At 39.5% G+C, this 15702-nt stretch overlaps 2 protein-coding genes across 4 annotated transcripts in view; one reads left to right on the top strand and one right to left on the bottom strand.

The window, feature by feature from the left end:
* itfg1 (integrin alpha FG-GAP repeat containing 1) overlaps positions 1-1785 on the bottom strand; it is a 167074-nt gene extending 165289 nt beyond the window's left edge. Inside the window, exons 1-3 of the mRNA XM_004539805.5 lie at positions 1396-1785; positions 896-977; positions 627-748 (exon numbers count right to left, since the gene is read on the bottom strand). Of these exons, the coding sequence (XP_004539862.2) occupies positions 627-748; positions 896-977; positions 1396-1576 (385 nt within the window). The 5' untranslated portion in view covers positions 1577-1785. The remainder of the gene's footprint in view (positions 1-626; positions 749-895; positions 978-1395) is intronic.
* Positions 1786-2100: 315 nt separating this feature from the next.
* Positions 2101-15702, top strand: part of phkb (phosphorylase kinase, beta) — a 102221-nt gene continuing 88619 nt past the window's right edge. For 2 of the 3 annotated variants that reach the window (XM_076889609.1, XM_076889638.1), the window contains exons 1-2: positions 2115-2183; positions 4746-4832. In XM_076889609.1, the coding sequence (XP_076745724.1) occupies positions 2120-2183; positions 4746-4832 (151 nt within the window). In that variant the 5' untranslated portion in view covers positions 2115-2119. Of the gene's footprint in view, positions 2184-2937; positions 3039-4745; positions 4833-15702 lie in introns of all 3 variants that reach the window. The other variant, XM_012919915.3, reaches the window with a different exon arrangement.

Below are 15702 nucleotides of genomic sequence, written 5' to 3'. Positions count from 1 at the left end.
CAGCAGTTGCTAATAAAATTAACAATGTGTCTTTTAAATTACGGTTTCCCAGTGAGTCATGATATTGTGGCAGTGACCCTCCAAAAGGTCCTAAAACATCTATGCTTTCTTCACTGTAAATTACTGCAATACCAACTCTAAAACAGCAAATGGAAAGTTTGGCGGGCAATGTACACATTTTGTGATTTATGTTACATCATGTGTTGCAGCAATGATTGATTCACTAAGAATTACTGCATTGCAATAATATGCCTCCATCAACTTGTAATATAAGCAGTAAAATCTGTGGGGAAATTAATATGTGTGGATACAAAGTTTAGTATCACCAATGACAAATCTGAGCAAATGCATAATCTTGACAATGTTTTGCTTCTGTTGTAACAAGTGGATAGAGAGGCCAAGACTTTCTGTTCTCTCTACCAACCATTGTTTACAAATGCAATTTAAAAAAAATTAAAGTATCATCAGAGAGTAGAAACGGTTTTTGAGTTTCCATTTCAGCAAGCATTGATGGTTGTCGATCTCTATGTGTTAGTCCTGGGAGAGACTCGCGACTTGTCCAGGGTATGGCTTTTTCCTGTGACGGCAGGGCAGCATTTGTAAATAAATCACTATTAGAGCTGTACCTAATGTCTGGTTGTGCCCCCAAAAGATGAAAACTTCTGTTTCCTGGCCATTCTTAGCTGTGAGAAGGACATCCATCTGAGAGTCTCCATCATAATCTCCGGGAACCACGCTGGTGATGTTTCTGAAACAGCAAGAAAAGTACTGAGTAAACATAATGCTGAAATGCGAGTAAGTTCAGTTTGTCAGCACTGAACATACTTACAATCATAAATTAAGACCAGTGCCATAATAAAGCTAATGGAGTGAAATAACAAACACATATGCATACTTTCCCAAAATGTTTTTGGCTTGAACTTTGGGCTTGAAGTAAGGTGGTTTGGAGTCAGCCAAGAATATGACCAAATCAGTCTCTGAAACAAAAAGAAGACAATATAAAGACGTTTAAAAAATTTAAGTTTACTTACTTTTTATTTAAGTATATATTTTTCACAAGTCATTCTGAAATGTCATTGCAGAGAAAACACAGGTGCATTTAATAAAAATACAGCAAGACCAGGCTAATTGTCGTCCAGAGGTGGACTTCCCCCCCTCTGGCTGCTATGAGACGTTTAAACTTCGGTTTTAAAAATAAAGAAGCAAACCAAAGCTACATTGTAGCTCAATGTGTAGGTAAAAACGCATTTTATATACATTAATACATGTCAAATTACATTTTATATTAAATTGATTACATTTAGTGTTTCAACTCAATATACATAATTTGTGCAAACTGTTAATAAGAAGCCTTACTGACTGTTTGCTGTGTGAAGTGTGGATGAGTAAACCTACGTTCTTTGATCGTGAAGATGTCTGTCTGTTTATCCGAATTAAAATCTCCGAAAGCTGCCACCGTCCCATAATTCCCGGGACCGAAAAGGTCGGCCGTTACATCTTGAAGAGCAAATGTGTTATACTGTCCCCCCAAAAGTAACAAAAACGCTAAAGTAATTAATTTAAGCGTCCAAATCATCTTCCTGTCAGTGTAGCTCCCAACAACAACACTGACTGTAATACGGCGCACTGCTTTACAGCAGAAGGAAATGGTAGCTGCTTTTTAAGTAATTACACATAACATTTAACGGCGTTAAGCATATGTCGTGCTTTTTTATTTCTAGTGGGAAAAGCTGCAAGTAACGTTTAGAAATAAAGATAAATAATATGACATTAGAATTTCCTTATTTACGTCAGTGTCGTGCTCCCCGAGCTATTTCACAGCTATCAAGTCACTGAGAGTTACTTAGAAACAAACCGGAAACGGAAAGAAATTGTGTTCTTAATAAATATGAGACACATATTAACTATCGAAATGAGTGCGTTAATAAAAATAAATTCAATATCTTAACACGCAGAAGATAATTTGTGGAAACACTCGGGCTTTATTTACCGGTAAGCCACGGCAGAATTTAGCCTTATGATTTCTTACCCTATGCTGAGAAGCCCGATTCGCGTTTTATTTTGAAAGAAGCTACCGGATACACCTTAGCTTTGTAGCTATTTTAACATTTTCATAAACATGGCGAGCTTAGCAGATGTCGGGTGGAAGCTCTTGGAATTTAAAGCCCGATCAAAGCGATCAGGTCTGACATAACTTTGCATGATCTTCTGCATTGTGACACGCCCGCTTTTTCTGTTGTGCTTGCAGTGCCTCTGTACGTAGTGCCTCTGTTCTGCCCGTTTTAATGTGTCTACTGCACTGTTGGTAGAAGCATGAAAGGTCAGAGGTGTAAATGTGAAGCACTCAAGAGCTATTTTAAGAGCTTCTCATCAGGTCGCTGTGAGATCTCGCCCATAGTAAAACTGTGCTGCTGTATATTACTGTGTTAAACTGTGTTCCTGAAGGACTGTGCGGGCCTGTGAAAGCTGACACATTATGCTACTCTTGCGCTGGGGGAATGTGTCGGATATTGCACAAACGTTACCTAAACTCTTAACTGTCGCCAGCTGTAAGAAGCCAACCATTTTAAGAACTGCTGATAACCATCTACTTTAAAAGAGATCTTGGTGTGAAATTATGATTTAACAAGAGGTGTATCCCAGTGTAGCCTAATAACGCAGCATTCTGAAAGCATACCATTTATGTTATGAAGAATAAAGTGCAGTAATTAGTCAAATTATGTCCTAATATAGTGATGTAGTCATTTAAACCATGTATTGTCATCTTTCATTATAACTCTACTCTTCATCACTCATTTCTAAAGAAATACAATGGATTGTAATTTCTTGCATGTTCTTGATTATTGTCGTCATCCCAGGATGTAATTCGTTGTTGATTCATGCATGTCTAAAATTGTAACTCTCTGCTACTAACTCATTTACTGTGAATTGCTGTAGATTTGTGATTTAGCTGAGAGACGCTTGGCCTTAAATTCACCTTTTGAGAATGGCCGGTTCGGCTGCGATTACCAAGCTCCACCGGACAGTTTACAGACTCGGTAAGTAGTGACAGCAGATCTGAGGGAAACAGCTGAAGGGGACATAGGTGACGATATCTGGACTCTAGACCATATACTTATTTCACGATTACAGGAAAACATATGTTGTGAATGTGATCATCCTATTCCTTCAAACAGCAACCCAGAAAAGTTCAGGTCAGAACATTTTTTTCCGTGTTTACAAGAAAAGAAAACCATCTCATGCTTGGACTGTTGGGAATTCTGACGTGCAAAGTAGAGTATTACCCATAATCTTCTGTAATTTCACACTGTTGATACAGTGTGGCTTATGTGGATTAAACTCAGAAGAATTATATTGCTCCTCCACAGTAAGCATGAAAGATCCTGATATGGCACAAAATGAATTTACAGTATTAATGAAGTCACTGAAGTTAGTCAGGGGATTGTTTAAAACCAAGCAAACAGTGACAGCTTACATTTGTCTGATCTCATGTTAGAAATTAAAATTGGAACATTGTACTTCCTCCATGCCTGTTTAAAGTGTTATCTTTAAAAAGAGATGGATTGGCTTTGTCCCCAGCAACTTTTATGCTGATGGAAATTATGCTAATTTCAGTAAGAATGTGAATTTTTCAGTACCTGTGGTACTGACCCAAGGTCAAACCTATTAAAATGCAAATCTCAGCAAAGTGAAAAGTGTCTGAAAATGGAGAAAGTCTAACAAATTGGGGCTTCCCTCAAACTGCTACTCTCTCTCAGTTCAGAGGAAAATGTCTGCTCACGAGTCGCAGCTACTTTCTGAATGTTTAGCTCAGGGCTTGAATATCATTTTGTGTGCTGAGACTTTTGTGAGTCTCAGCACAGATGTGTTGCAGTGAAAAACAGAATGTACTGATAGCATGTGTGTATTGTTTCTGTGTTTTGTCTGCTGCCTGTTCTTGTGTCCCAAGCTGACAAAAGCCGTGGCCAGAGCATTATCCATTCAGGTTGTCTTTGTGTACATACAAAGGTTTGTCCAATAGATATGACAAGTCATAATCTCTCTAAAGATAAACAGAGTTTGGTGGCCAAAGGTCAAACTCACTTTGACCACTCAAGATATGCCTCAAGACATTATGTGCTAATTCTTACAGTCAGATAGAAAATGTCAACACTTCTTTATTCTATCCAAAAGTTCAAAGGTCAGCTTTACTGTGATATCACAATGTTTGCAAAAACACTTTTTGTCCATTGTGCCGTAACATGGAAAAAGACATGGGGATTTTGGCGTTATTTCATAATTCGGTCTCTACCTTTTTAATTTCTGCATAAATTAATGGCTGTCAGAAGTCTCTTCCTGTTAAAATGGAGTTTTTCCTTCCCACCATCGCAAAATGCCACTTATAGGATGTTGTTTGATTGTCGGGGTTTTCTCCAGAATACTGTAGGGTCTTTATCTTATATTAAAAAGTCCTTTGAAACAACTGTTGTTGTTATTTTTGGCTATAGAAATAAACTTGAATTGAATTGAGATGAAATCTATATTACTGTATAGATCAATGTAAACATCAGCTTTAGTTTGATGGATACATACAACCGCAAGCCTACAATTTTAGTCTTCTTTTTTAACTGGAAACATCCAACAAAAAATAAATGTATTCTGAAACTGTTGCTAAACTTAAACCTCTAAAGAACATCAGTTTTGGGAATGCTATTGAAGGACTGTGTTTGCAAGTGTTTGTGTTTAATATGTATATTCTTCTTCAGGCTCCATCTATGAACCTCTGAAGCTGTCAAATCTCCAGCGGGAAGATGAACCCCTCTGGGAGAAGCTGGACCGCTACTACAGTGCAGGTAAATACATTTGCTCACTCTTTGGAAGCTGCGGATTAATAATGTAAAGATGTGTAGCAGAAATGGCAATCAGAGGAGTTTGCAGGCATTTTGGTACTTTTATGGAGGAGTCTGATCATTCACGTGTAATATTTTTCCCCTGATGTAATTGTATTAATTTCCACTCAATTTCTGCCATGTCATTAAACATAAGAGAAACTAGTCCCTGTTATTCCGTATTACAGGAACATTAGATCGCTAATTTCCCATAGTAATTCCAACATCATCAAGTTTATGAGTCTTTGACACCCACATAATCTACACAGTATCTCAGTGGTTTGACTTCATCTTTTATGTTCTCTCACTGTATAGCTGCAGTGCACAGTGCACAGCTTTTAATATTTTAAAACTGCGCAGAAAAAGTTTCTACATTGTCTTAGATCAGAGGTTCCCAAAGTGTGGGGCCCGCCCATTGCAGGGGGGGCGCGGTATGAAAAGAAAAAAAAAAGGAACGCTTTGGACACATAATGGACAGGTTTTTAACGGGGCTCCCACACAAACGCAAAGCAGGAGATGAAGCATCGCCAAATATGCTTCCTAACATATTTGAAGCATATCTGCCCTTTAGCTTCACCTGCACCAGTGCCGAGGTAGCTCTCCCCTGCAGAATTGGTTTTCCCTGCGTCGGGAGGATCCGCTGGGCTCTCCAAATCACGGACAAACAGTATCCTACATTCTTGATTTTTTAGTTCACAAACGCTTGCTGTAATGACTAACTACTCCTGACATTTTGGAGATGTTAGCTCTTTATACAGTAAAGTTACAGCGGGATACAAATAACATCAGCCTGATCCTGCCATGATTTGTTCCCCGGTTCAAATCACAGACAAACAGTGTCCCACAGTTTTTTGTGTTTTTGAACCCATTTTGCACAAAGAGGCATTTTTTGAAAAAATGTTTTGATAGCAATGTTGAATATTATTACACAGGAAACAACAGAAACAACAAGTAAAATAATCACACCGTGACGCCTCTGCCTTTCTAAATAGAGGGACAGTAACTGCGTGGGTATATGTAAGTGTGTAAAACCTGCAGATAGTCAGATTAACAGTATTTTGTCTCTATCTGCCATTCTGCAATTCATCTCATGTAAACAATTACATGGCGCACAGCGTGACGTGAAAAAAGGCACATACCTTTGACGTTGCGTGATGAACTCTGTATTCCTCGTCCACACGTAAACGCAGAAAAGGAGTTTTAACAAATCTCAGTTTTCTGTGATTCGATTACATGTGGAGGAAAGGCCCAAACGCATAGAAACAGCTGCGTTTTCAAAAATACCCATGTAGGTGTGGACACAGCGTAACAGAGTTAGTAGTGGATTTTACTACTACCTGTAATTTATTGCAGTTTACTTGTATTTGCTTAATTGTTTACTAAATGTTTGAGGTGTGAAATAAAGCGCAATGGAGTTTGGAAACAATATGGGTGTGTGTGGTTGGAGGATGTGTTTGTGCGAGGGGGTGGGGGGTTAGGTGATGGGGGGGCGCAAACATTTTTCTTGTAAAACAAAGAGGGCCCAGCAAAAAAAAAAAAAAAAGTTTGGGGACCACTGTCTTAGATAATGCCTTTCACTGTTTCTGTAATCTCAACAGAGCATCAGGTTGCATGTGTTAAGGCATGATCATGATGGAATTTAAACATAATCTCTCTAACCTCAGCTTTAACAGTCTCCAACCAACAACAGTGCTTTCAGTGTGTAGCTCCCCTGTTAAATGTCACAGAAGATGATGTAGAAAGTTCCAAAATACCTGGAAAGAAAGGTTTTATAGCCTAGGCATTCTTTTTATATATTATCCAAAATGTGTCCTCATCTCTGTCTTGTGTACCTGTTTCAAACTATATTTTCCTAATTTACAAGGTGTCATATATTCGTCTGAGTTTTATTTTAAGGTTTATTCAGTTTAAATGCTGGTTTTACTGTGATGTTGGACTGGAAGAACCTACAGTGTTCTATAACTGGATATCCTTTCCTCTCCATAAACCTGTGGCCCACTGGCAACACTGCTGAGCTATTGTATACGGCAGTAAAGGCTGCATTTGTTTTGTCATTGCCAATATTCTTAAATTGCAGCCTTGGGTATAGTGATTACATCTTGCAGACATACATTATTGTTTGGAGAGAGACTCAGCTGGCAGGATAAAGGCCAGACATGGGAGTTCACCGATGTTAAAGATGCAGGAGCATTTACCGCAGCATGCATTGAGCTGCAGTGGTGAGAACAGTGTTTGGATCTGTTACTTAAGTAAAAGCAGCAAGAGCGGTTTGAAATAATGTGCAACAAGTAACGATCCCACTTTAGCAAATCTCAATATTGGACAGAGCTAAGAAGAAGTACTGGCACCAAAATGCAATTATAGCACCAGAAGTAAAAGTACTCATTAAGAAAAAAGCCTATAGTGCAGTGTTCTTTACATACTCTGTGACAATACTATATACCAGCGTTCCCCAACCCCCGGGCCACGGACCGGTACCAGCCCATGAGTCTTTTGGTACTGGGCTGCGAGAGGTGAGGCTTGGGTGTGAAATTTATGGTTTTCAGGGTTTTCATTGCTTTTTATGGTTAACTCGGTTTCCCTGGGTCTTTCCCTGTGTGTTATGAATAAATCTTCTGTTTTTAGGTACTGGTACTGATTTTATTTTGTTGTTTTTATCTGCGACCCCTTAAAGGCCAGTCTGTGAAAATATTGTTGGACATAAACCGGTCCGTGGCCCAAAAAAGGTTGGGGACCGCTGCTATATACTATAGCCTCTTAGAATATAATAGTCATATTAAAATCAAAATAATCCAAAAGCTAATAAACAAATCCTGGTAACTAATACCTGAAGCTGCAGAGTACATTTTATAAATGTTAGATACTCATCACTCGGTTGGTATTATCTGAGTAAGGACAATTAAATGACTTTCCAGTGTGTATTACTGCTTCAGAGCCTTTTAGGGTTTGGGCAGTACAGATACTGATACATGAGCACATTTCACCGCTGATGTCAAGTTCTTTTGACCTGTGTGATTGCAGTGTACCATGCCCTGGTACTGATCTGGTATGATTGAAAAAGAAAAGCACAGAACTCCAACCCTTCCTTGCAGACAACTGCCTCTGGTGAATAATTTTCAGCCGAGCTTCACAATCTATAAGGCGTGTGAGAGGGCAGTGTCTCTGTGCTTTCAAAAAAAAAAAAACAGCCACAAAATACATAAAATCATGAACCTCATTGTGGTCTGCGAGAGCGTTTGTCTTCAAAAGGATGCGTGTGCATGAGAGAGCGAGCGGGCGAGAGGAATGAAAGGCCTTTAAGTTCAGAATAAAGAAAAGACAGAGTAATGGGGTAAAATTTACACAGAAAAAGAGAATAACTGAAATGTACTCAGACCTGGAACATTAAACGGTAGCCAGCGGGTGAGGGGGGGGTGAGTGGTGGTTGGGAAAGGAAATCATGCCTAGCATATGTATGTGCTAAACTTATTGGCGAAAGCTGTTAACATCTTAGGAAGTCGAAGATGTTAATAGATAAAATCCCAACATATTGAACATATACGCAAAATCATGCCTACATTAGCAGAAGCTTGTCTCATTAGTTTGAAACTAACTGTGAGCTACAGACACACAAATTTGGTTATGGATAGCCTGTGTGGCTTGGTCCAGGTGATAATTCTAGAATGTGTAATCAATAAGGAGGCACCAGCCTCACTGCAGGAGAGATAAATACGCATTAGTGCTGATTACAGAATTACCTGCAGCTGTTAGTGCAGCACTGTGGCTGCCAGCCTTACCTCCCAGTCCACACAGGCACCTCCCCACAATGCCACACAGCTTTAGCATCCTCAATTTCAGAATTCATTCAGATCACCCGTTTGTATGTATTCTAGCCCGCTGTTCTATAAAAGTTAAGATTAGACTTTTTATTGCTTTCATTTATTGGTTTCATAAATGTTTGTGTGACAGGGACAATAAGCTGGCAGAAGGCTAAACAGCAAATTGCAGTCAAATGTGGGACTGTAAAGCTGCTGTGCTCCTCACAAATGGATATCGGTGTGTCTAGCGATAACCTTTTTCCTGACACAGCTTTTGGCTTATTTAATAAATTGCTGAGGTGTAACTAATAGCATTAATGTTGGTTCTGCTCTACTTAGATGTGCCTGTGAATATTACTTCTGAGCCATTGTACACTATTGCAGAGTTCAGGCACTGCAACACTTAGACTGAATGCATCTGTTATTAATCTCGTAGACTGTCAGAATGTCTGCCGTGAGACTGTTCTGTGTTTGGCGGCCTTAATGAGAATGTGAGGACAGTTAAACAAAATGGGTAATAAGGTGGCAATTTGCCGTTATTAGCTGGTCAACACGTATTGTAGTAATCTAAGCGAAATATGAAACAACAGAAAACTGTCTCTTTATGTTTGTTTTGCCTTCTGATGATAAACTGGATTCGCCTTTCTTTTTATTTTACAGTAAAATCAATACAAGTAGAGCCAGAGAGCCAAACACACTGCTTCATCTGAGCAGAAAGAGGTGGGTGCAGGAGGCAGCATCGTGTGTTGCCTCTGGCTGTGTAAGGCTATTGGATTCTGGTAATGCAGCTCAGGATGCTGTCCCTAAGGATCAGTGCTGATGCTGCCACTGTTGAAACATGGTGGACTTTTCTCCGTTGCTCTTTTGAAAATAACAAAAACCTAATGTACAGCAGCTAAATGGACACGTCATCTCAGAAGGAATGTCAGTGCAGTTGGTGTTTTTCATATTTTTATTCTGTTGGTTTGTTTTGCAGAGTGCAACCAGGCAACTTCGACTGGCTGTGCGCAGATTTCCTGGGTAGAAGTAGAAATACTGATGTTGTGTAAATGATGTCGGTGCTCCTCTGCTCATGACATTTAAGGGATTACAGAATATACAAAAATTGTGGCCTTCTCCTGGCAGTGACCGTGAACAAAGATCTAAAAACAGGGTGACCTACATTAGCATTTCTTTCTTTTCTTTTCTTTTTTTCACCTGGAATTGCAAAAAGTGAAAACTAGGCTACAGGATCTCCTGCAGGATTTTTCTAGTGGAAGCCTCTCCTAAAAATAAGGAGCACATCTGCAAATGCCAGAAGACAGTATTACACTTTAATGAAATATATACACTGATCAGTCTGCATATTAAACCCACCTGCCTTATATTGTGTAGGCATGCCTTGGGCTGCCAAAACCGCTCTTGACTCATCAGGGCAAGCTGTCGTGTCTGGCACCAGGACATTAGCAGTGGATTCTTTGGGGCCTGTAGCTTATAGGCGTGGAGTCTCTGGCAACTGGGCTTGTACAAGTGCATCCCTCAGATATTCACACTGGGATCTAGAGACTTTGCACTGTTTCTCAAGTTGTTCTTGAGCACTGCTGCCAGTTTTGCTTAATATCACTTAAAATAATTTTCTTTGTCCATTAGGACCTTTTTTTGAGTAAAGTGCACTTGCACTTGCAGACTGTATGACATCTCTGATGGGTCTGAGTTCAGCCCAGTGAATTTCAAACCACACTTTTGATGTCAAGTCAGGTCAAAGGTAATACATGCTAATTATTAAAAAGCTGCAAACTCCTGCCTTTCCTCCTAGCCTTGAGTCATTGTTTATGATTTTGAATAGCTTGTCTCATGGATTCATGCTGTTTGCATCAATAACTGCGATCATACACAGCTCTAAATTAAAGAAGAGCTCAGCTTCTCCCCATGGACCCAAGCATCACAGTGCAGCAAAACAAAGAGGCAATTTTCACACCTTGTTATAATGCATGATTGAAAGGTATAACAAGCGTTCATTCTTTTTCTCTGTAGTTCCAGCCTCGCCTACAAATCTCCCCAAACCTTTTGTGCATTGTTTGCAGCTACACAACCTTGACTTCATTAGTTTCCTCTGCTGCCTCTTGTTTACTCCAGCTTGCATTGACTGGACTGGTTGCAACCGATTTCTTGATATTAAACAGTTGCACAGCTGACAACTACAAACAAGTTGTTAAATGAATCTAAATTAAGTCAAGTCACTCACAGACAAGCTCAGCGCTACTAAGCATGTGGAAGTGGATCAGATGTTGGCAACAGGTTGGTGTTTACTACAGGTACTTAACTCAAAGGTAGCACAACAAACATTTCTGTGTTTTATAGTATTTTAAACACACAGTAAAATGACATATGTGTCATTTACATTTAGATGATCACATTGTAAATGTTAAATAATACCAAAGTTAAAGGGCAAAGAAGAATAGCCGTAAAAAATGCGAACATTTACTGAGGCAAATCACAGCTTTGGGTGAGGATTTAGCTCAGGCGTCGGATTTATTTAAGGCTTTAGAAACTGCAGCATTTGAAGTAAGCTAATGCATTTTTATTTGTCTCGTTGTTTCATTCCACAGTTGAAAAACAAGGAAAAGGAAAGGTAACTGCCCCTGAACCAGGTGCTGATTGTTAATGTCTTGTGTGAAAGCATCTGTTAAAGGCTGGGTGCACCATTTTCTCACATGAACAAACTCGTGGCAGATATGACACAGCCCATTGGTCAGCCCTGATGAAGACGGGGCAGCTTCTGTGTGCATGTGTGTGCTCCTGTGGCAGTTTGCGTGCGCATTAATGTGCCCTTGGTGGCTTTTCCTTAGGCGGCATGTTTATGTGTGTTTGGAAAATGACTGAAGACAATAAACGGTGCTTAGTGTGCAACAGGTGTAGCTCTCAGTTGGAACCGATTTGCTGCTATCAGCTAAGGCAGTAGTGCCTCCAGCATCAGCTTCTTTTGAGACCCCATAGATTTACAGAAAAAAGCCCCTGCCAGATAGCGGTATGTCGAAAACGCAGCGCTGAACATTGAGCTTGTTTAATTGTTGTGTTGGGGGCCGATTGGAAGCGCTTGTCCAATTCTAGCAGGGAACAAAGCCAACATTGTTATCGCCTGTACCCAGACCCGCTTGCCAATATACCTGCTTTCTTTCAGTTTTAGGGAGGAAAAGGGGTGGAGAGGGGTGAGGCTGGGGTGACAATGACAAACAAACCAGTTACATTTTTCCTTCCTTCTCTTTGTTTGTTTGTTGTTTTGTTGCCACCCCTAGCTCAGTCAAAGGCAGCAGTATTAAGCTTACGCTGCTGTGATTGGGGGCTTGTTTTCGCGTTATCAAGAAAAGAATACCAGGGAAGGTTTACCTCCATCTCTCATGGTTCATCACTCAATCTCCTCTCTCCCTCCACTTTTTTATTTTTATTTTTTTAAACTTGGAACCGCTCTATGGTTTCTTGTTTATGTGGCATTGAGCACACACTTCACTGATTCAGCCAGTTCCCTGATAAAACAGGAAGCAGAAGGTATGGCTACTATCGCTCTGCCTTCTGCCTCATACTGATTACAGAAGAGAGAATAAGAATACGCCTCTTTTTTTTCAATTATTGCAGTCTTTTATCTTTGACTACAAATTTAGATTGTCTTGCTCTCTTATATCTTGCTTTTCCAATTATGTTATCTGTCTTTGTCATCTGCCTTATTTCTTTCATTCTCTTGGCAAGAAAAAGGCTTTCAGGATTTAACAAAATCTGCGTTAAAAATGATCAGCATCCCATATTCAGTATTTCATTGTTCACTATTTATGACAAATTAACACATATCTCATTGGTTGATCCGTACAGGGTTTGTGTTACATGCTGTAATTCTTTATTTGGGGATCCAATGGAGCTCTTCCCTCATGCCTCTTGAATTTATGGTTAGGTCACCTCATGAATTTATCATCCTACAAGTATCATTGATATCAGTCTATCTTTCCCATCTCACGCTTCAATAAAATTTATAGGAAAAGAATGTGAAGCCTTTTTCTAAACTTCTACATAAATGTAACCTAAAACACAATTTAGTTCATAATTGTTTCTTGTATTTCTGTACTGAATGTAATGTAGAACTATAGAACATTCCAAGAGTTTATACAATCCTTTCTTACAACTGTATATTTACTACATATTTTATAAAAGGTATTGTACATTATAGAAGTGCTGTTAACTGTGGTTACTCTGTTAGCATTGAGATGCAAGCAGGTCCTTTTGTGGCTTTGTGTGTGCATTTGTTTTTCATCCAACAGCTCGTGTCACAGATGTGGAATTGCAGCAACCATTATCTCAGCGTCAGCAGGAGTAGAGAAGTTATTGTTAAGACTGGTATGAATGATGAATATCAACGTTTGTGTATTTTCTCTTGTAGCATCTGCTGTGGAACTATTCGGATACCATCTGACTTCTTCCATCTTTTTGCTCTTGTTTTTTTTTTGCTTTTCAATCTATTGCTGTTTTTTTTTCCTTTCTCATCATCTTCTCTCATTTTCTCCACACTGTCGGTGCAGTGAAATGGCCCATTGTAAAAGAGCAGACTGTGTGCGTCTGAGACATTAGCTGCTGATTTAGTGGGACATTAGCTTGATGGATGGCTAGGCAGAAAACTCCTAACAACAGTTGATTTGCATCCAGAGAAACTTGCAGCTTGAGACTGAACAATGTTAAGCTCTCTCTTGTTTATGTTCTACATCTATTGAGGACTTCCACTGCACCGTTTCACAGCAGAGGAAACTCGAGACCTTACCAGTTTCAAATTGAGCAATAGCAAAGCATCTCCACTCGTTTTATCCTGCTTGACTTTATGATTGTTTGATGCAGTTGAAGTCGATTCTTTAACAGATGTATTATAAAACATTGTTTCTATCCATTGTTTAAAAGGTCAAAAAGGAGGGAAAGGTGATGCACAAAGTTGCTTTGTCCATCACCCATGAAGTCCTGTTTTTTTAAGCTAGACTTGAGCTTTTTGCCTGTTGCCCTGAAGCATGTGTGTTTCTTATTGCCTGTTTTACTCTTAATAGGTCCACAACTCACAAAAACCCCCATCATGTTATAGTGAAATGAGCAGTAGTGTCTCTGTTTATCAGAGACTTTTTTTTACTACAACTGCACATGTTCTTGCAATTAAAGGTTTTGCCCTTTGCTGGCCATTAGAAAATATATTGGATTACAGCACCTTGACATTGGCTTCTCTCTTCTTTTCTGCGCCAGGGACTTTGTGTATTTTCTAATATGCAGACTGTGGGCAGGTGAACGAAACCCAGTGTTGTCTGTTTGGTTTACTGTCTGCAAGGTTGCGCTAAAACGCTTGGCTGAATATCATCAAACCTGATGGAAGGGTGGAGCGCAAGCAAAGAAGTAGCCCTATGAATTTAGTACACCCGTTTCACTTTTTAAAAAATTGTTACCTACAGTATTGGCCTTGGCAAAAGACCGCATCCTCTGAATGTCCTTCTGTTTAATGCTAATTCACCCCATCAGCCTCTTTATCTGACTGCCAATGTGACTTCCATTTTCAGTTGACTGAACACATATGCATGCACACACACAGATGACATTCCCACCCTCTCGTCCCGCTTTCAGTAGCCTTCACTTTTTATTCATACACACATATATTTTTTTCTCCTTCACACAGACACATCTCTTCTTGATCTGGTTTTCCTTCATCTGTGTCTCCTTCCGTCTCTCTCGATATCACTCTCCTTCCTGTCCGTCTCTCTTTTGCTCTGAAACAAACGACAGTGCAGAATGGATGTCCCCTTCATTTGTGTCGGCATAATGTTCTGATGAAAAATGAAGTGATCCCTCCAGACAGATTAGTCATCAGCGAGGGGACCTCTGCAGGAGAGGTGTGTGGGCATGTGCGTGTGTGTGAGAGACATAAATTACTCTCCCGGAGCCCTTCTGTTTGACTATGCAATATTTCAGCATATATTATTGGAGAGCTACGATCTGTTTTTGTATTAAGATCTTTGAACCGTTGTTCAGTCCTCAATAACTAATGCTGAGCATGAACCTTGATGAACTTGAACCATCCTAGTTTATCTTTGCTCATCCATGTAGTGCAGACAGACTTTCACAGTCAGGACTCCAGCTGAAAAATGTCCCTTTTTTCCTTATGAAATGACCTTGGTCATTACCTGCTGTAGTACGTCCCACTCTGGTGACACCAAAGCAATTAATAGATGGGGGCACTCTCTCTTTATACTAGCTCATCCTGGCACTGTAGAGTCGGAATTCAAGGGATTTTTGTTTCTCTTACACCAACATCACAGTAAGTGTTGCTTATTAATATGTTTAGAAAATGCCTACTGCTGGATTCAATTCTGTTGCAAACATGCTTTTAGTTGTCTGGGTTATATCATAACATGTATAGCCTTTATGGCAATCATTTGGGAAGCCTGGTTTTTATCCCATATATCTAAAAATCCTGTGAAAATTAGTTGCAGACATTTTCTAACTGGAAAAATGAAAAAAGTTTCAATTGTAAATCAGGAACCAAGTGTTAGACATTTAATTCTGTTTTTGCAATTTTAAAAGACTCTATATAATTAAAAGAAAAGAAGGGGGCAAGCAGAGTAAACATCTAAATTATTAACAAGACTGAAAGTCCACAGTACTGCCAACAGCTTTGTTAGGCTGTACTTAGGCACAGTGGTGTTTTTGAGCTAAATGGTAAATGTGTGCTGGCGTGCTTGCAGTGACAGCGGTATTCAGTCTTAATAGTTATACAGGTGTTTGGTCATAAATCAATGGAAAAGTAAAACCTTGGATCTGATTACACAAATTAAATGTCAGAGGATGATTAAAGTTATTAAAATTCACCCAAAGGGGGTCATGAATGTCTGTACCAATTTTTGGGATCTGAGTGAAATATGAAATGTGAATCTCATGATAGCGCTAGAGGAGATCGACATGCTGTAAACAAGAATCCTGGTTTCTGTAATGGGAGATGGGGGATTAGATAAATCTTACATCTTACTGGTGTCTTTGCTGTGCATACC

Source organism: Maylandia zebra, linkage group LG1 (genome assembly GCF_041146795.1).
Source record: "Maylandia zebra isolate NMK-2024a linkage group LG1, Mzebra_GT3a, whole genome shotgun sequence".
In the NCBI taxonomy this organism is placed as follows: Eukaryota; Metazoa; Chordata; class Actinopteri; order Cichliformes; family Cichlidae; genus Maylandia; species Maylandia zebra.
Note: the sequence above shows the minus strand (reverse complement) of the source record. Positions and strands in the feature narration are given on the sequence as shown.